We start from the raw sequence: 22960 nt of genomic DNA, 5'->3' as shown, positions 1-22960 counted from the left end.
GGGGGGACATATACACAACACAGAAAGAGAGAGAGATGTCTAGACTGGAAACGAGAAGAGTTTTAAAATGTAAACAATGCGTTTCTAAATTTAATTTCTTAGTGGAGTAGGACGAAAGATGAAACCTCCGCTAGTCTATATATATAAAATCGAAAATGTATGAGTGTTTGTATGTCTGCTAAAAACTTTCGACAGACTGAACAAAAATTGACAAACTTGGTCTCATATGAAAGCCCCATCCTTCGGCCGACAAATATCGAAAAATTGGCCAAAAATGTTAATTTTTTCACCCTAAAATCAGCACTTTTCTACAGGAGAGGGGGGTCAGCAAAAACCGTCCTTTCATGACGAGATCGGTTCTACGCATGCATCAGATGACGTCATAACCTGATTTAGTTTAAATATTTGAAGAACTGACACAATTTCATGTATGTCGTGTTAGCTCAGTTGGTTAGAGCGTTGGGTCATTATCTAAACGTTTTGGGTTCGAATCGTGATGTGAGATGTCTTCTTTGTTTTTTTTTACGATTGTTTTAAAATTTTAATATTGAAGCAGGGTTATTTAAGCCATTTTTCACGTAACGTTCGTTTTTCTGTTGTTTTTTTTTTTACTTCGCTTATTCTTAGGTTTTCATTAACACCCCCCAACACGACCAACCACACACACCCAAAAACACCCGGGTACCCACCGATTTTTTAAATTTTAATATTGAAACAGGCTTATTTAAGCCATTTTTCATGTGGGTTTTTTTTTTTTTTTTTTTTTTTTTTTTTTTTTTTTTTTTCAGAAGTTTTAATGTTCGTTTTTCTGTTTTCTTTTTTGTTTTGGTTTTTCAGATTTTTACATTTAACATCGTTCGTTTGCCTTACGTTAGTTTTTTTTTTTTTTTTTTGTTTTGATTACAAATGCCGGGTACCCACCGATTTTTTAAATTTTAATATCGAAACAGGCTTATTTAAGCCATTTTTCACGTTTTTATTTTTTTTTTATTTTTTTTATTATTATTTTTTTTTTTTTTTGCAGATTTTTGAAAGCTGTTTTAACGTTCCTTTTTCTGTTTTCTTATTTGTTTTTGTTTTTCCATTTAACATCGTTCGTTTGCCTTACGTTAGTTTTTCTTGGGTTTTTTGGGGGTTTTTTTTTTTCTTTTGATTACCCTTCCCCCACTGCCCGGGTACTCCCCACTTTATTTTTCAGATAAGTTTTAACGTTCGTTTTTCTGTTTTGATTTTTTTTTTTTTTTTTTTTTACTTCGCTTATTCTTGTTTTCATTAACACCCTCCAACCCCGCCCGACCACACATACACCTCCAAATACTCGGGCAACGCCGGGTACCCCTCCCCGCTAGCTAGTCTATATATATAAATCTCACCTGTCTGTTTAAATGTATGTATGTATGTCTTGCTAAAACTCTTGACAGAGGCAATGGATTTTCACGAGATTGGTATCGTTTTGAAGCTCGACCCTTCGGATGACAATACCGAAAAATTGGCCAAAAACATTAATTCCTTCACTCTAAACTCAGCCATTTCATACAAGGAGGGGTCGATTTTTTTTTTTTTTTTTTTTTTTTTTTTTTTTTGCCAACATTTTAGCAAGTCATCGTCACCATTGGATTGACTTCAGTTAATTTCAACTTTTGGAATTATTTTTTCACGTCATGGAGACATCGGCTAAGACATCAGATTTTTTTTTCACTTTCTTTTACACCTTCACGTTACGGGTTTGAATCTGTTTGCCTACCTACTAACACTTTTTTTTTCCTTTTTATTTTGCTCAGCACACACCTCCAAATACTCGGGCAATGCCAGGCACCCAGGCTAGTCATTAAGTGGAATTAACCTGTTTCTTTCTATTAGGCCATGACTATAAGTCTTATATAGTTCGCAATTTTATTCTTACTATCGCCTGCATTTCCGTAGCGTAACCGTTAAAGTACTAAATAAAATTCAGTTCTAAATAGAACTCTTGTGAAAATTAAAGGTTTAATCCTCAGTCCGAGAGATATTAACAATACCATTGCAAATTACTTAACTTTTCTATCTGGTCATGGCTTATGGGATGAGAGCATGCTACTTCCAGGGATTAAGTAACCGGTCCGTTCCATACAGAATCCTGAGTTTGGCAGAAAGATTCCAGAGTTCAGCAAAATATACTTGAAGAAGATTTGAGGTTATATCGTTTGAATTGTGAGAAAACATTCAAGATGAGAACAGTAATCCAAATAATCCAAATATACGAATTATCAATCCTCATCTCAAAAAGCCAGAAACAAAATGATTTTGATTTAGAAAATTAAGGGAGCAGGTTTTGTTTACTGGAAGTGTATATGTTTTCTTCAGAACTGGTATAGCTTTTAAACTAGACAAAACCAACCTTGGTTATAGTCAGCTAACGTATTTCCTAACTGGCAGTGTAGCGCTACCGGAAGCAGTGACAGGGCAAATCAGTTCCTTCACTTTTGTTCTTCAGTAGTTTTTTATTGTGAAGTGATTTATTGAAATAAAGTAGAGGAGAAAGACATTATTAAAAAGTATACCATAAAAATTAACAAAATTATGCAGATAAAAATAACACAATTAGTCTTTTTCGAATTCCTGTGGCAGCAGAGAATCAAAACCAACTATTTGGGGAATATTCTGTATTGGATATGTTTTTTTAATGATGTTTGAAATTTTATTTTGATTTCAATAATTTTATTTTTGTACTTTCATAAACATGTTTATTTTATAAATACAAACAAAAAAATGTTTATTTTATAAATACAAATAAAAAAAACTTGTATTTTTAAAATAAAAAAAATATTTTTTATAATTTCATAGACATATTTCTTATAAAATTTCAAATAAAATAAAAACTTATTTTTATCATTTTTTTTATTTTTCTATAATTTTGCTAATTTTTATTGTATACTTTTCAATAATTTCCTTTTCTTCTATTTTATTTCAATAAATTGTTTCATAATAAAAAAAAATACTGAAGAACAATAAAAGTGAAGGAACTGATTTGCTTTGCTAGCACTTCTGGTAGCAGCCATGCCAGAAGTTAGGAAGTACGTTAGTTGACTATAACCAAAAAATTTTGTTCAGCATCATTCGTTTGTTTCCGTAAACAGCCGGAAGATAACAAATTTGAAGGCTTGAGAAGCAGATGGCAACTTTAGGTGTAAATTGATTAAATCTTAAACAAACCAACAGGATAAAAAAGAGTGCGGTACGAGTAGGGATCGTATGAAAGACCTGCGAGAAGACTTACAGCAAATTGAAGAAGGGACAGAGAATGAAATTAGGAAGGAAACTCTCAAAACAACCAAACGAAAAAATGGCAGACTGGAGAGCATCAGGACACAATACACGCATACTGGTTTAAAAAATTAATGATATGGAAGACTAGTTCAAAACCAGAACAGATTTATCTGCATAGAAGTAGTGCCAAAATGGATGACCAAAGAGAGAACCACACTGATACAAAAAGATATGGAACCGCCCCTAGCAACTACAGACTCATAACATGCTTATCTACCATGTGGATAATACTCGCAGCACAACTGAGAGAACAATTAATAATCATGGACTATGTTCTGAGGAACAGAAACTATACAAAAAGGGAAAAGAGGAACATATGATCTACAATACCAAAAGATCCTGAAGGAGGTAAAAAGTCAACAAAACAATATAGCCATGGCGTGGATCGACTACAAAAAAGCGTACGACAGGATTCCCTAACTATAATAGAATGCCTAAGAATGTACAAAATACCAGACAAGATTATCAATTTGATTGAAAATGTAATGAGAATGTGGAGACTTGAGCTGATGGACAATACATAACTGACATTAAAATACAAATCGCTATTTTTCAAGGAGATTCCCGATCACCACGACTGCTCATCATAGCAATGATGCCCCTTAACTTAAAAAAGAAAGTCGGCTACAAGTTCATTAATACAGATGAAAGAATAAACCACATGGACGACCTGAAAAATTTTGCAATAACCGAAAAGTCAACTACCTACTTTCTTCCTTTACTGTTTTGTCTTTTTCTTCATCATCTGTGCTAACTCCAAAAGAAAATTTGTTCAATTTTCAAAAATGAATAAAAAAAAAAAATTTTTTTGAACCTTACAAAAGCAAAAGTTTTTTGTTTTTTTTACCTTAAACAAAAACTGGATTTCTTCTGATTAAAATTTGTATCCATACACAAAAGAAAATGAAAAAGAAAATCTGTAAAAATCATTTCATTTACTTCTTTAAACTCTTTTGTTTATTTATAAAAATAATGCAATTTATAAAAAAGAGAAACTCTTCCATGAAAAATTATTTCATTGATTATTCTCTCATCAAAACAAATTTTTTTCATATTGGAACAATCTAATTTTGATATTGATGCCAGTTTGTTTTCCAGCTTTTTTGCCCCACTCTTTACATATTCTTGTGTCAGCAAAAAATATGTAAAGATCTGTTTGAAAAATTGTACTAATATATTTTCAATAATAGGATTTTGTTTGTTTTTATCTAATGTTAAGAGGATTTTCCTATAGCTCTTCGACCAGGCATCCATTTTATAGCTATAACTAGGTCAGAAAATAAGCTGCTCTTTTTTTGTACCTTTGTTTTTCTAAAATTAAATGTTTTTGAATGCAACAGAACTAATTTATTTAAAGCTCGGTTTATAGGACATCTTTGTCAATTGGTTATTTCATAGAACAAACAAAAACCAAGTTTTTTTTTTTTGTTTTTTGTTTTTTTTGTTTTTTTTACATGGAGGTCACCACTTATTAAGGATCAAGGCCCGGAAGCCACGCGGGGATAAGGGTTATTGCGTGTATAATCGTTAGTATTGGAGATTTGATAAAGTGTCTTACTTAAGGGGGCGAGTTTTAATATAGTTTTATGATTCTATTATCGTGTTTGCTCAGAAATGGTTTTAATAACATTTTGTTTGTATCTATTTCTTAATCTTGTTTCTTGTAATTGCAGAAACCTCACAAAAGAAATTAGCATCATCTGCATCATTTGCCAATTTTTTCAAATCTTCCAAAAATGTTAAACCTGATCCCGTGTCAAATTCCAAGGAAAATAAAAAAGATACTTCAAAAAACAAGAAAAAACAGAGTAAGTAAATGATTTACAAAAAATTTCTTATTGCCAATTTGCTTATTTATAATTTAACTGTCTCAGATACTCTTGGGCAAGACGTTCACTAGTGATGGGTTGATTCCAATATTTTCCCAATTCTGATACAATTACCGATTCTAATTTTAAAATTGCCTAATTGCCTAAAAAAAAAATTTTTTTTTTGGGGGGGGGGGTCCAAGAATTCTCATCTACATTTAAATGTAGACTAATAATTTTTTAATTTGATAAACCGTTAATGTTTTCCCTTTGATTAACTCATTTTGAGATTTCTGTCTATATTTTACTGATAGTTTAAAATCAATAAAATCTATCATTTTATCATTAATATCGACAATAGAAAATTAGGTTTTACAGAAAAAAATATTTTAAAAATTGGTTTTAGGATTGGAGATTCAACTAAAATTTTTCTGATACTCAAAAAAAAAAAAAAAAAAATTCTGATTCCAGATTTTAATAAATCGTCCTAACGCTAATGTTCACTCTCACTCATCCTCTCAACAACAGCAATTTTTTATCTTTTAAAATTCCTTTTTTCTCCTACCTACTCTGTTCCTCAACCTGAACTTGTCACCAACACCTCCTCCTCCCCATCATCATCATCATCATAATAATAATTGGTTTAATGCCAGTTTTACATGTTGTCATGTATTGGATGGTTTTTAAAAATTGACTTGAAGTAAATATGGTTTATTATTATTATTATTAAAATGATCGTATAATAAACATTTTCTTTTTTTTTTTTTTTTTTTTGTGTGATTTAAATTTTAGTTTTCTCTTTTGGAGAGAGGGGTTTTAGTATTGCTCTGGAGGCCTTCTTAATTTCAGGTGTGTTTAAAACCGTGTCGTCCAAGATTAAGAATTTCTTAGCCTTTTTTGTTAGTGTTGCTCAGCCATAATCTATAGTGTTCAATATCCTGCATAGAGCAGGTAGTAACCCAAAAGCGAGATTACATAAGAAAACCGAAATTTCTCTTCTAGAAGGAGAGGGGGGGGCATTGGTTTTTGGTGGATACAAGTGTTACACGCACTATTAACATCTTTTTTTATTTTTTTTTTTTAAAAGCCTAGGCAATGTCGAGTAGACGTTAGTGTCCTATAAACATTCCCTTCTGCATGCACACACACACACTTATTTTATTTTATTTTTGTTGTTAAGTATACTTAATTTTTCTAATATTGCTATTTTCAAGCTTCCTTAAATCTGCTGAAAGGCGCTAAGAGTGGCAAGATTCTAACGCTGAAATCCAAACCAGATGTGACTGAAACGGATTCAAATTGTGATTTTGAGTCAGCTTCAGATAAAATCAAACAACGTGTTAATATTTCTAGCACGTCTCTTATCCTTTTTGATGAGGTAAGTTTCAAACTATATGGAAACCCTTTAAACTAACTCCTAAACCAAGTGGATTTATAATAAATTGTTTCCTAAATATTTTCCTTCAGTAACCATTAGAGGATTATCATTAAAACAAAAGAGAAAAAAAAAATGATACATTAGATTAAATTGTATTTACTTATCTTCTCACATTTAGACACAAGGTCAATTTTTAACGTAGAGAAAATCCAGCTCCTCAAAAAGCAGTATTTTGGATTGGAATAAAAAATATAAATTGTCTCTATCAAGAAGGATGTCTCTTTCACTGATTAAGAATGAAAAAGATGAAGTGTTGTATCGGAACAGATACTAGACCTTAATCATAACCAAAAGTCCCGAGGAATTCTGTCGAGTAATTTGCATTATCTATTATATAAAGAGCAATCACTTGTGTGCATGTATATTTAGCTAAAAGTTCAAAACTACAAAACAAACAACCACAAAGTATATTTTTTTATTAGCATTGCTCTGGATAAAAAAATATATATTTTTTTATCCTAAGATGGTGCAGATTTTGTCAGAAGGGGTGGGGTGGGGTACTTTTTACAGTTTTTTTTTTTTTTAATGATTTTTATTCATTTATTTATTTATTTTTTTTTTTTTTTTAACCAAGGAGTTACTTCACTTATACTGACTATTTCCTGGAAGAAGCTATATAACTATTTCCTGAAAGAAGCTATATAACTATTTCCTGAAAGAAGCTATATAACTATTTCCTGAAAGAAGCTATATAACTATTTCCTGAAAGAAGCTATATAACTATTTCCTGGAAGAAGCTATATAACTATTTCCTGAAAGAAGCTATATAACTATTTCCTGGAAGAAGCTATATAACTATTTCCTGAAAGAAGCTATATAACTATTTCCTGGAAGAAGCTATATAACTATTTCCTGAAAGAAGCTATATAACTATTTCCTGAAAGAAGCTATATAACTATTTCCTGAAAGAAGCTATATAACTATTTCCTGAAAGAAGCTATATAACTATTTCCTGAAAGAAGCTATATAACTATTTCCTTAAAGAAGCTATATAACTATTTCCTGAAAGAAGCTATATAACGGTAGAGATGTGTGTATTTTTGTGAGAGAGAAATGAGAAATCAGCTGAACAGAGGAGAAAGAGAGGACAAACTTGAAAGGGGAAGAAGAGAAAGAAAGACAAAGATAAATGTTACACATTTTCCCTGAGCAATGTCGGATGACTTTGCTAGTTATTTATAAATTCTAAATTAGGTTTTTGTATCACAGCATTTCAAATTTTGTCCTTTGTCCTTCTTCAAGCAACTTCTCTCAAACGTGGTTATTTTTTAACCCAACTATTTATTGGAGCCCTGGGATTATGCAGATCTCATTCCATTTTTTCCAGATCTTGTTTCAGTTAATTTGTTAGATCGGGTTGCTGCCTTTGCTCAGAATTAGAACTTGAAACCTCAAGATTACCTGTACATTTTAACCAATATCCTAATTTTTTTTTGCTTATGTGTTTTTGAAGAAGGCTGAAAAACAAAACAAGGAAACTAGCTTGAAAATTATAAATAAAAATTCTATAACAGTTTCAGGGATGATTTCCTGTTGGCAAAGATGTTCTTTGGAAATAATTTATTAAAATGAATTTGTTTTTATGAGCTGCTTGCTGTATTGTACCTAATTTTGTCTGGGACGTATAGAAATTTTAGTATTATTTTTTGTACATTTTTATAACTTGTATATAAAAAGATAGAAATTTTAGTATTATTTTTTGTACATTTTTATAACTTGTATATAAAAAGATAGAAATTTTAGTATTATTTTTTGTACATTTTTATAACTTGTATATAAAAAGATAGAAATTTTAGTATTATTTTTTGTACATTTTTATAACTTGTATATAAAAAGATAGAAATTTTAGTATTATTTTTTTGTACATTTTTATAACTTGTACATAAAAAGATAGAAATTTTGTGTAGTAAGGGAGATAAATCATTGTAATCTAAAAAGAAATATATTTTCCTTATAACTTTTTTTTATGCTTGAAAAATGTTTCCATTTTCTCAGTTGTTCAGGTGGGATTACATCAATTTTTAAATATACTGTAGCAATGTGTATTATTATATTTCTGGTTAAATGGTACAATAGCACGCCATCAAAAACTGTTAGTCAGAAGCCAAATTTGGCACCATCTTTTAAAATCTTAATAAGAGAATTTTATGTTAAAATCAAAAAAAAAAAAAAAAAAAATTGACCAAACCATATTTATGCAAAAAAAAAATTTCTTTTTTTTTTTAACCGTACATATTTTATACACAATAAATAAAAAATGGTGCTTATTTAAAATTATACTTGATTAAAAAATACAGGAAAAATCTTTATGATTTATGTACTTGTCACAGAACAAAAAGTTCATATTCCAAAAATTATGTAAATTGATTAAGTAGCTTTATTTAACTAAGAAAATCAAAATTTATGATTTTCTTTTAAGCGTAAAAAAATTACAAGACTGATTTTGACCTCGATAGGTTGAATTCAGTTGTCTCCTCCTTATTTATAAAAGATGGTGGATAAAAAAATAGCCTCTCATTTCGTAATAAAATTTGATTTTCTTAGTTAAAAAGAACTTGATCGATTTGTATGATTTTTTAAAAATATAACATTTTTAAAAAGGAGGATAGAACGTGATTACATACAACGAACATTAAATTAATGTTATAGATACGCTAATTTAATGTTCATAGTATGCTATCACCTTTTATCGTCCTTTTTTAATGAATAGGATCTCATGATCACCGGAGATGCAATATAAAATTTTTAAAAAAATAATTTAAAAAAAAAAAAAAAAAAAAAAGATGTGAAACTAAAGTATACATTCTTGGTTTTCTAGCTAGGATCCAAGGACAGTTCATTTCTTGTAAGTAAAAGAAATAGAGCTAAGATCAAAACCTAAAGACAGTGAGTTAAGTATGATAACCACTAGGCCAGCTTGCCACGACTTTAAAAAGTATTTCAAATTTATTCTTAACATAAGGAAGCTGTCATGTTAACGATTTGCTCATGATCAGTCGTGGGAAACAGTTGACCAAAAGATAAAAAAAATCCCTCCCTCCCCCCCCCCCCCCCCCCCCGCGCGCCCATGTACAAATTTTTCAATTTTAACCCCTTAGCCCTTTTTTCAATATGGAAACCAATTTTCCACATGTCTGAATACCCTATATGCCAAATTTCAAGTCTGTAAATCAAAGATTTGTTGAGTATATAGGTTGAGAGTTGTCCTCACACACACGTTCTCACTTTGATATATATATATATATATAGATTAAAAAATTTGTTAAATTGATAAATTTAATGACTAAGCAATATCGTAATAATTAAATTTAACTTTCAAAATTTAAAAAAAATAAAATAAAATAATTTGGTTTAAACAAGAAATGAAAATAAAGATTCCTAATCAATACTGTGTTGATAAAACTAATGAATAATAATTTGAAAAAAAATAAAATAAAATAATTCGGTTTAAACAAGAATGAAAATAAAGATTCCTAATCAATACTGTGTTGATAAAACTAATGAATAATAATTTGAAAAAAAATAAAATAAAATAATTTGGTTTAAACAAGAATGAAAATAAAGATTCCTAATCAATACTGTGTTGATAAAACTAATGAATAATAATTTGAAAAAAAATAAAATAAAATAATTTGGTTTAAACAAGAATGAAAATAAAGATTCCTAATCAATACTGTGTTGATAAAACTAATAAATAATAATTTGAAAAAAAATAAAATAAAATAATTTGGTTTAAACAAGAAATGAAAATAAAGATTCCTAATCAATACTGTGTTGATAAAACTAATGAATAATAATTTGAAAAAAAAAAAAATAAAATAATTTGGTTTAAACAAGAATGAAAATAAAGATTCCTAATCAATACTGTGTTGATAAAACTAATGAATAATAATTTGAAAAAAAATAAAATAAAATAATTTGGTTTAAACAAGAATGAAAATAAAGATTCCTAATCAATACTGTGTTGATAAAACTAATGAATAATAATTTGAAAAAAAATAAAATAAAATAATTTGGTTTAAACAAGAATGAAAATAAAGATTCCTAATCAATACTGTGTTGATAAAACTAATGAATAATAATTTGAAAAAAAATAAAATAAAATAATTTGGTTTAAACAAGAATGAAAATAAAGATTCCTAATCAATACTGTGTTGATAAACTAATGAATAATAATTTGAAAAAAATAAAATAAAATAATTTGGTTTAAACAAGAATGAAAATAAAGATTCCTAATCAATACTGTGTTGATAAACTAATGAATAATAATTTGAAAATACTAAAATAAAATAATTTGGTTTAAACAAGAATGAAAATAAAGATTCCTAATCAATACTGTGTTGATAAACTAATGAATAATAATTTGAAAAAAATAAAATAAAATAATTTGGTTTAAACAAGAATGAAAATAAAGATTCCTAATCAATACTGTGTTGATAAAACTAATGAATAATAATTTTAAAAAAATAAAATAAAATAATTTGGTTTAAAAAAAAAATGAAAATAAAGATTCCTAATCAATACTGTGTTGATAAAACTAATGAATAATAATTTTAAAAAAATAAAATAAAATAATTTGGTTTAAACAAGAAATGAAAATAAAGATTCCTAATCAATACTGTGTTGATAAAACTAATGAATAATAATTTAAAAAACATAAAATAAAATAATTTGGTTTAAACAAGAAATAAAAATAAAGATTCCTAATCAATACTGTGTTGATAAAACTAATGAATAATAATTTAAAAAAAATAAAATAAAATAATTTGGTTTAAACAAGAAATGAAAATAAAGATTCCTAATCAATACTGTGTTGATAAAACTAATGAATAATAATTTGAAAAAAAATAAAATAAAATAATTTGGTTTAAACAAGAAATGAAAATAAAGATTCCTAATCAATACTGTGTTGATAAAACTAATGAATAATAATTTAAAAAAAATTAAATAAAATAATTTGGTTTAAACAAGAAATGAAAATAAAGATTCCTAATCAATACTGTGTTGATAAAACTAATGAATAATAATTTGAAAAAAATAAAATAAAATAATTTGGTTTAAACAAGAAATGAAAATAAAGATTCCTAATCAATACTGTGTTGATAAAACTAATGAATAATAATTTGAAAAAAAATAAAATAAAATAATTTGGTTTAAACAAGAAATGAAAATAAAGATTCCTAATCAATACTGTGTTGATAAAACTAATGAATAATAATTTTAAAAAAATTAAATAAAATAATTTGGTTTAAACAAGAAATGAAAATAAAGATTCCTAATCAATACTGTGTTGATAAAACTAATGAATAATAATTTGAAAAAAATAAAATAAAATAATTTGGTTTAAACAAGAAATGAAAATAAAGATTCCTAATCAATACTGTGTTGATAAAACTAATGAATAATAATTTAAAAAAAATAAAATAAAATAATTTGGTTTAAACAAGAAATGAAAATAAAGATTCCTAATCAATACTGTGTTGATAAAACTAATGAATAATAATTTGAAAAAATAAAATAAAATAATTTGGTTTAAACAAGAAATAAAAATAAAGATTCCTAATCAATACTGTGTTGATAAAACTAATGAATAATAATTTGAAAAAATAAAATAAAATAATTTGGTTTAAACAAGAAATAAAAATAAAGATTCCTAATCAATACTGTGTTGATAAAACTAATGAATAATAATTTGAAAAAAATAAAATAAAATAATTTGGTTTAAACAAGAAATGAAAATAAAGATTCCTAATCAATACTGTGTTGATAAAACTAATGAATAATAATTTAAAAAAAATAAAATAAAATAATTTGGTTTAAACAAGAAATGAAAATAAAGATTCCTAATCAATACTGTGTTGATAAAACTAATGAATAATAATTTAAAAAAAATAAAATAAAATAATTTGGTTTAAACAAGAAATGAAAATAAAGATTCCTAATCAATACTGTGTTGATAAAACTAATGAATAATAATTTAAAAAAAATAAAATAAAATAATTTGGTTTAAACAAGAAATGAAAATAAAGATTCCTAATCAATACTGTGTTGATAAAACTAATGAATAATAATTTGAAAAAAATAAAATAAAATAATTTGGTTTAAACAAGAAATAAAAATAAAGATTCCTAATCAATACTGTGTTGATAAAACTAATGAATAATAATTTGAAAAAAATAAAATAAAATAATTTGGTTTAAACAAGAAATAAAAATAAAGATTCCTAATCAATACTGTGTTGATAAAACTAATGAATAATAATTTAAAAAAAATAAAATAAAATAATTTGGTTTAAACAAGAAATGAAAATAAAGATTCCTAATCAATACTGTGTTGATAAAACTAATGAATAATAATTTGAAAAAAATAAAATAAAATAATTTGGTTTAAACAAGAAATAAAAATAAAGATTCCTAATCAATACTGTGTTGATAAAACTAATGAATAATAATTTGAAAAAAATAAAATAAAATAATTTGGTGTAAACAAGAAATGAAAATAAAGATTCCTAATCAATACTGTGTTGATAAAACTAATGAATAATAATTTTAAAAAAATAAAATAAAATAATTTGGTTTAAACAAGAAATGAAAATAAAGATTCCTAATCAATACTGTGTTGATAAAACTAATGAATAATAATTTGAAAAAAATAAAATAAAATAATTTGGTTTAAACAAGAAATAAAAATAAAGATTCCTAATCAATACTGTGTTGATAAAACTAATGAATAATAATTTTAAAAAAAATAAAATAAAATAATTTGGTTTAAACAAGAAATGAAAATAAAGATTCCTAATCAATACTGTGTTGATAAAACTAATGAATAATAATTTGAAAAAAATAAAATAAAATAATTTGGTTTAAACAAGAAATAAAAATAAAGATTCCTAATCAATACTGTGTTGATAAAACTAATGAATAATAATTTAAAAAAAATAAAATAAAATAATTTGGTTTAAACAAGAAATGAAAATAAAGATTCCTAATCAATACTGTGTTGATAAAACTAATGAATAATAATTTGAAAAAAATAAAATAAAATAATTTGGTTTAAACAAGAAATAAAAATAAAGATTCCTAATCAATACTGTGTTGATATAACTAATGAATAATAATTTGAAAAAAATAAAATAAAATAATTTGGTTTAAACAAGAAATGAAAATAAAGATTCCTAATCAATACTGTGTTGATAAAACTAATGAATAATAATTTGAAAAAAATAAAATAAAATAATTTGGTTTAAACAAGAAATAAAAATAAAGATTCCTAATCAATACTGTGTTGATAAAACTAATGAATAATAATTTAAAAAAAATAAAATAAAATAATTTGGTTTAAACAAGAAATGAAAATAAAGATTCCTAATCAATACTGTGTTGATAAAACTAATGAATAATAATTTTAAAAAAATAAAATAAAATAATTTGGTTTAAACAAGAAATGAAAATAAAGATTCCTAATCAATACTGTGTTGATAAAACTAATGAATAATAATTTGAAAAAATAAAATAAAATAATTTGGTTTAAACAAGAATGAAAATAAAGATTCCTAATCAATACTGTGTTGATAAAACTAATGAATAATAATTTGAAAAAAATAAAATAAAATAATTTGGTTTAAACAAGAAATGAAAATAAAGATTCCTAATCAATACTGTGTTGATAAAACTAATGAATAATAATTTTAAAAAAATAAAATAAAATAATTTGGTTTAAACAAGAATGAAAATAAAGATTCCTAATCAATACTGTGTTGATAAAACTAATGAATAATAATTTTAAAAAAATAAAATAAAATAATTTGGTTTAAACAAGAAATGAAAATAAAGATTCCTAATCAATACTGTGTTGATAAAACTAATGAATAATAATTTGAAAAAAATAAAATAAAATAATTTGGTTTAAACAAGAAATAAAAATAAAGATTCCTAATCAATACTGTGTTGATAAAACTAATGAATAATAATTTAAAAAAAATAAAATAAAATAATTTGGTTTAAACAAGAAATGAAAATAAAGATTCCTAATCAATACTGTGTTGATAAAACTAATGAATAATAATTTGAAAAAAATAAAATAAAATAATTTGGTTTAAACAAGAAATGAAAATAAAGATTCCTAATCAATACTGTGTTGATAAAACTAATGAATAATAATTTGAAAAAAATAAAATAAAATAATTTGGTTTAAACAAGAAATAAAAATAAAGATTCCTAATCAATACTGTGTTGATAAAACTAATGAATAATAATTTTAAAAAAATAAAATAAAATAATTTGGTTTAAACAAGAAATGAAAATAAAGATTCCTAATCAATACTGTGTTGATAAAACTAATGAATAATAATTTGAAAAAAATAAAATAAAATAATTTGGTTTAAACAAGAAATAAAAATAAAGATTCCTAATCAATACTGTGTTGATAAAACTAATGAATAATAATTTGAAAAAAATAAAATAAAATAATTTGGTTTAAACAAGAAATAAAAATAAAGATTCCTAATCAATACTGTGTTGATAAAACTAATGAATAATAATTTAAAAAAAATAAAATAAAATAATTTGGTTTAAACAAGAAATGAAAATAAAGATTCCTAATCAATACTGTGTTGATAAAACTAATGAATAATAATTTGAAAAAAATAAAATAAAATAATTTGGTTTAAACAAGAAATAAAAATAAAGATTCCTAATCAATACTGTGTTGATAAAACTAATGAATAATAATTTGAAAAAAATAAAATAAAATAATTTGGTTTAAACAAGAATGAAAATAAAGATTCCTAATCAATACTGTGTTGATAAACTAATGAATAATAATTTGAAAAAAATAAAATAAAATAATTTGGTTTAAACAAGAATGAAAATAAAGATTCCTAATCAATACTGTGTTGATAAACTAATGAATAATAATTTGAAAATACTAAAATAAAATAATTTGGTTTAAACAAGAATGAAAATAAAGATTCCTAATCAATACTGTGTTGATAAACTAATGAATAATAATTTGAAAAAAATAAAATAAAATAATTTGGTTTAAACAAGAATGAAAATAAAGATTCCTAATCAATACTGTGTTGATAAAACTAATGAATAATAATTTTAAAAAAATAAAATAAAATAATTTGGTTTAAAAAAAAAATGAAAATAAAAATTCCTAATCAATACTGTGTTGATAAAACTAATGAATAATAATTAAAAAAAAAAAAAATAAAATAATTTGGTTTAAACAAGAAATGAAAATAAAGATTCCTAATCAATACTGTGTTGATAAAACTAATGAATAATAATTTAAAAAACATAAAATAAAATAATTTGGTTTAAACAAGAAATGAAAATAAAGATTCCTAATCAATACTGTGTTGATAAAACTAATGAATAATAATTTTAAAAAAATTAAATAAAATAATTTGGTTTAAACAAGAAATGAAAATAAAGATTCCTAATCAATACTGTGTTGATAAAACTAATGAATAATAATTTAAAAAAAATAAAATAAAATAATTTGGTTTAAACAAGAAATGAAAATAAAGATTCGTAATCAATACTGTGTTGATAAAACTAATGAATAATAATTTAAAAAAAATAAAATAAAATAATTTGGTTTAAACAAGAAATGAAAATAAAGATTCGTAATCAATACTGTGTTGATAAAACTAATGAATAATAATTTTAAAAAAATAAAATAAAATAATTTGGTTTAAACAAGAAATGAAAATAAAGATTCCTAATCAATACTGTGTTGATAAAACTAATGAATAATAATTTAAAAAAAATAAAATAAAATAATTTGGTTTAAACAAGAAATGAAAATAAAGATTCCTAATCAATACTGTGTTGATAAAACTAATGAATAATAATTTGAAAAAAATAAAATAAAATAATTTGGTTTAAACAAGAAATGAAAATAAAGATTCCTAATCAATACTGTGTTGATAAAACTAATGAATAATAATTTGAAAAAAATAAAATAAAATAATTTGGTTTAAACAAGAAATAAAAATAAAGATTCCTAATCAATACTGTGTTGATAAAACTAATGAATAATAAAATAAAAAAAATAAAATAAAATAATTTGGTTTAAACAAGAAATGAAAATAAAGATTCCTAATCAATACTGTGTTGATAAAACTAATGAATAATAATTTGAAAAAAATAAAATAAAATAATTTGGTTTAAACAAGAAATAAAAATAAAGATTCCTAATCAATACTGTGTTGATAAAACTAATGAATAATAATTTTAAAAAAAATAAAATAAAATAATTTGGTTTAAACAAGAAATGAAAATAAAGATTCCTAATCAATACTGTGTTGATAAAACTAATGAATAATAATTTGAAAAAAATAAAATAAAATAATTTGGTTTAAACAAGAAATAAAAATAAAGATTCCTAATCAATACTGTGTTGATAAAACTAATGAATAATAATTTGAAAAAAATAAAATAAAATAATTTGGTTTAAACAAGAAATAAAAATAAAGATTCCTAATCAATACTGTGTTGATAAAACTAATGAATAATAATTTAAAAAAAATAAAATAAAATAATTTGGTTTAAACAAGAAATGAAAATAAAGATTCCTAATCAATACTGTGTTGATAAAACTAATGAATAATAATTTGAAAAAAATAAAATAAAATAATTTGGTTTAAACAAGAAATAAAAATAAAGATTCCTAATCAATACTGTGTTGATATAACTAATGAATAATAATTTGAAAAAAATAAAATAAAATAATTTGGTTTAAACAAGAAATGAAAATAAAGATTCCTAATCAATACTGTGTTGATAAAACTAATGAATAATAATTTGAAAAAAATAAAATAAAATAATTTGGTTTAAACAAGAAATGAAAATAAAGATTCCTAATCAATACTGTGTTGATAAAACTAATGAATAATAATTTTAAAAAAATAAAATAAAATAATTTGGTTTAAACAAGAAATGAAAATAAAGATTCCTAATCAATACTGTGTTGATAAAACTAATGAATAATAATTTGAAAAAAATAAAATAAAATAATTTGGTTTAAACAAGAAATGAAAATAAAGATTCCTAATCAATACTGTGTTGATAAAACTAATGAATAATAATTTAAAAAAAATAAAATAAAATAATTTGGTTTAAACAAGAATGAAAATAAAGATTCCTAATCAATACTGTGTTGATAAAACTAATGAATAATAATTTTAAAAAAATAAAATAAAATAATTTGGTTTAAACAAGAAATGAAAATAAAGATTCCTAATCAATACTGTGTTGATAAAACTAATGAATAATAATTTAAAAAAAATAAAATAAAATAATTTGGTTTAAACAAGAAATAAAAATAAAGATTCCTAATCAATACTGTGTTGATAAAACTAATGAATAATAATTTAAAAAAAATAAAATAAAATAATTTGGTTTAAACAAGAAATGAAAATAAAGATTCCTAATCAATACTGTGTTGATAAAACTAATGAATAATAATTTGAAAAAAATAAAATAAAATAATTTGGTTTAAACAAGAAATAAAAATAAAGATTCCTAATCAATACTGTGTTGATAAAACTAATGAATAATAATTTAAAAAAAATAAAATAAAATAATTTGGTTTAAACAAGAAATGAAAATAAAGATTCCTAATCAATACTGTGTTGATAAAACTAATGAATAATAATTTGAAAAAAATAAAATAAAATAATTTGGTTTAAACAAGAAATGAAAATAAAGATTCCTAATCAATACTGTGTTGATAAAACTAATGAATAATAATTTGAAAAAAATAAAATAAAATAATTTGGTTTAAACAAGAAATAAAAATAAAGATTCCTAATCATAACTGTGTTGATAAAACTAATGAATAATAATTTAAAAAAAATAAAATAAAATAATTTGGTTTAAACAAGAAATGAAAATAAAGATTCCTAATCAATACTGTGTTGATAAAACTAATGAATAATAATTTTAAAAAAATAAAATAAAATAATTTGGTTTAAACAAGAAATAAAAATAAAGATTCCTAATCAATACTGTGTTGATAAAACTAATGAATAATAATTTGAAAAAAATAAAATAAAATAATTTGGTTTAAACAAGAAATAAAAATAAAGATTCCTAATCAATACTGTGTTGATAAAACTAATGAATAATAATTTAAAAAAAATAAAATAAAATAATTTGGTTTAAACAAGAAATGAAAATAAAGATTCCTAATCAATACTGTGTTGATAAAACTAATGAATAATAATTTAAAAAAAATAAAATAAAATAATTTGGTTTAAACAAGAATGAAAATAAAGATTCCTAATCAATACTGTGTTGATAAAACTAATGAATAATAATTTTAAAAAAATAAAATAAAATAATTTGGTTTAAACAAGAAATGAAAATAAAGATTCCTAATCAATACTGTGTTGATAAAACTAATGAATAATAATTTAAAAAAAATAAAATAAAAAAATTTGGTTTAAACAAGAAATAAAAATAAAGATTCCTAATCAATACTGTGTTGATAAAACTAATGAATAATAATTTAAAAAAAATAAAATAAAATAATTTGGTTTAAACAAGAAATGAAAATAAAGATTCCTAATCAATACTGTGTTGATAAAACTAATGAATAATAATTTGAAAAAAATAAAATAAAATAATTTGGTTTAAACAAGAAATAAAAATAAAGATTCCTAATCAATACTGTGTTGATAAAACTAATGAATAATAATTTAAAAAAAATAAAATAAAATAATTTGGTTTAAACAAGAAATGAAAATAAAGATTCCTAATCAATACTGTGTTGATAAAACTAATGAATAATAATTTGAAAAAAATAAAATAAAATAATTTGGTTTAAACAAGAAATGAAAATAAAGATTCCTAATCAATACTGTGTTGATAAAACTAATGAATAATAATTTGAAAAAAATAAAATAAAATAATTTGGTTTAAACAAGAAATAAAAATAAAGATTCCTAATCAATACTGTGTTGATAAAACTAATGAATAATAATTTAAAAAAAATAAAATAAAATAATTTGGTTTAAACAAGAAATGAAAATAAAGATTCCTAATCAATACTGTGTTGATAAAACTAATGAATAATAATTTTAAAAAAATAAAATAAAATAATTTGGTTTAAACAAGAAATAAAAATAAAGATTCCTAATCAATACTGTGTTGATAAAACTAATGAATAATAATTTGAAAAAAAATAAAATAAAATAATTTGGTTTAAACAAGAAATAAAAATAAAGATTCCTAATCAATACTGTGTTGATAAAACTAATGAATAATAATTTAAAAAAAATAAAATAAAATAATTTGGTTTAAACAAGAAATGAAAATAAAGATTCCTAATCAATACTGTGTTGATAAAACTAATGAATAATAATTTGAAAAAAATAAAATAAAATAATTTGGTTTAAACAAGAAATAAAAATAAAGATTCCTAATCAATACTGTGTTGATAAAACTAATGAATAATAATTTGAAAAAAATAAAATAAAATAATTTGGTTTAAACAAGAAATGAAAATAAAGATTCCTAATCAATACTGTGTTGATAAAACTAATGAATAATAATTTAAAAAAAATAAAATAAAATAATTTGGTTTAAACAAGAAATGAAAATAAAGATTCCTAATCAATACTGTGTTGATAAAACTAATGAATAATAATTTAAAAAAAATAAAATAAAATAATTTGGTTTAAACAAGAAATAAAAATAAAGATTCCTAATCAATACTGTGTTGATAAAACTAATGAATAATAATTTGAAAAAAATAAAATAAAATAATTTGGTTTAAACAAGAAATAAAAATAAAGATTCCTAATCAATACTGTGTTGATAAAACTAATGAATAATAATTTAAAAAAAATAAAATAAAATAATTTGGTTTAAACAAGAAATGAAAATAAAGATTCCTAATCAATACTGTGTTGATAAAACTAATGAATAATAATTTGAAAAAAATAAAATAAAATAATTTGGTTTAAACAAGAAATAAAAATAAAGATTCCTAATCAATACTGTGTTGATAAAACTAATGAATAATAATTTGAAAAAAATAAAATAAAATAATTTGGTTTAAACAAGAAATGAAAATAAAGATTCCTAATCAATACTGTGTTGATAAAACTAATGAATAATAATTTTAAAAAAATAAAATAAAATAATTTGGTTTAAACAAGAAATGAAAATAAAGATTCCTAATCAATACTGTGTTGATAAAACTAATGAATAATAATTTTAAAAAAATAAAATAAAATAATTTGGTTTAAACAAGAAATGAAAATAAAGATTCCTAATCAATACTGTGTTGATAAAACTAATGAATAATAATTTGAAAAAAATTTGAATAATCAAAATTTTAGAGATACTTGTCATTTCATAAATTATTTATCCTTAGTGTTATCAATATATTTTGTTTTTCTGCCATCAGACTTATTACACAAGTAAGAAATACTTTCCAACTAGCTGTTTATCAATGTATCTTTACAGGTTGATGTAGTACTTGAAGAAGACAAAGGCTTTTGGGCAGCTATTCAAAATTTCATGATGTCTACAAAGCGGCCCATTATTCTGACTGCTTCATCGGCCGACATTGCAGAACAGTTTGGCAGCAGCTGCGAACATCTCAGTTTTCGAATTCCATCCACAGTAAGCAGAACATTTTTTTTTTTTTTTAAATTTGTTGTGAAGCTGTGTTGAATAATATCCTGGGCAACGCCGAAATTATTGCTGGTTGTGTACACGCACACGGAGCTGGATGCACACACGGAAATATTGTGAAAATCTTCAAACCAAGAAATGTCATCAAAAGTTAGAACAATTGAAAGAAGAATGCAGAAGCTTGAAATCAACATTCTTCAACTGACAAGTTTTGAAAACAGTCATATTGAAATTTGGCCTTGGACAGATTTAATAAGGGCCAGTGGAATGCGGCATGGAAAAACGAAACTCCTATCTAAAGTTTTTTGTAAATAAAAACAAATGCCAACCAAGGAAGAAGTCAGTCAGAGAGAAGATGAGCACCAAGACGACCAGTTGTCATTTTGTGTTACTCACAACACTCCACCACGTCCCATCTCTCTCTCTCTCTCCATAGCACATTCAGAAAAAATTGAACAGAAAATAAATTGTCATTCCTTTTTTATAAACTTACGTCAAGTGATTTTTGTGAAACAACTAATTGTTTTATATACATTCATCAAGAACTTGAAACTATTTAACTGATTAAATAGACATGGTTAAAACCCAAAGAACTATAGCATAACGTAGCAGTTGTTTCGGTGATAAGACACAAATATGAGGAAATAAATTGGATGAAATCGATTCTAAATCAACAATATAAAATGATTCACTAACATTTTTTTAAATCTGAAAGAATTGCAATAAAATTGAAAGATTTGTCACTAAGCTGATTTCAGAGTAATGTTTAAAGTTTGCGGTCAGAGAAGAATTTGAGAAAAATTCAGTAGTCGTTAAAAAATGGCTTTCTATTGCTTTTGTTAAACAGTTTCCATTTAAAACCCATTTGGTATGATGCATGTAACATTGAGAAATTCATGCTTGAAATGTGTCAACATTATGTGAATAAGCTAAATCAAAACAAAATGACCTGAATTTGACCTGATGTTCTGTGTATCTAAAATCGAAACTCAAATTTTCACTTGAAATTATTCCTCATTGAATATTTATTTGTAATAATATAAAATAATATTTAACTTGCTTGTATGAAATTTTTCTCACATTTTTTTACTGCAACCTTTAAACATTATCAATTTCAGTAGCATCCTCCAATGAATTTTTCCTTTTTTGTTGTTTCCTTATCAAATGTACAAGCAGATTACTCTGGGCCAGGGTTTCCCAACCTTTTCGTCAAATACCACACCCCCACATCCTACATGCATCCTTACATAATAATGTTAGTAGTGGTGGTACATAGTTAAAATGAAAATAAATAATTGAATATTCATAATAGCTTTATTAATATTATCGAGTGTGATTTTTTCATTAATTTTTCCAATTAAAAATAAGTGTGATGCAATCAATTTCCACATGAATTGTAAATCCAAAAGAAAATGGGTTGAGAAACACCTAGTAATGTTACTAGAAGCTCTGTCCTCTTTCTCTCTCTCTCTCTCTCTCTCTCTCTCTCTCTCTCCCCCCCCCCCCCAGGATCTCAGGGACCCCCTATATGGTAAATTTGGCCACTGCCCACCTAAAAACCGTATTCACCCCCCACCCCACCTCGCATTGGGAAATCGTACTCAGCTCATGAATCAAGCTTGAAAAAGGTCTTTTGTAAGGGGAGATAACTTTAGGGTACAAGAGTTATTTCCCTTTAAGCATTATTTCCTAAAGATTTTGTTATCCATCTAATATTTTTCCCTCTCTCTCTAATTTAGAAACTCTACATG

At 23.7% G+C, this 22960-nt stretch overlaps 1 protein-coding gene across 1 annotated transcript in view; it reads left to right on the top strand.

Moving 5' to 3' along the window:
- Positions 1-22960, top strand: part of LOC145241394 (ATPase family AAA domain-containing protein 5-like) — a 119036-nt gene that overhangs the window by 74916 nt on the left and 21160 nt on the right. Inside the window, exons 12-14 of the mRNA XM_080104319.1 lie at positions 4980-5114; positions 6329-6492; positions 21039-21197. Of these exons, the coding sequence (XP_079960445.1) occupies positions 4980-5114; positions 6329-6492; positions 21039-21197 (458 nt within the window). The remainder of the gene's footprint in view (positions 1-4979; positions 5115-6328; positions 6493-21038; positions 21198-22960) is intronic.

The sequence above is a fragment of the Euprymna scolopes genome, chromosome 20, assembly GCF_053919585.1.
Source record: "Euprymna scolopes isolate OS-2025 chromosome 20, ASM5391958v1, whole genome shotgun sequence".
Lineage (NCBI taxonomy): Eukaryota > Metazoa > Mollusca > Cephalopoda > Sepiida > Sepiolidae > Euprymna > Euprymna scolopes.
The sequence above is the reverse complement of the archived record's forward strand: the minus strand, read 5'-3'. Positions and strand labels throughout refer to the sequence as shown.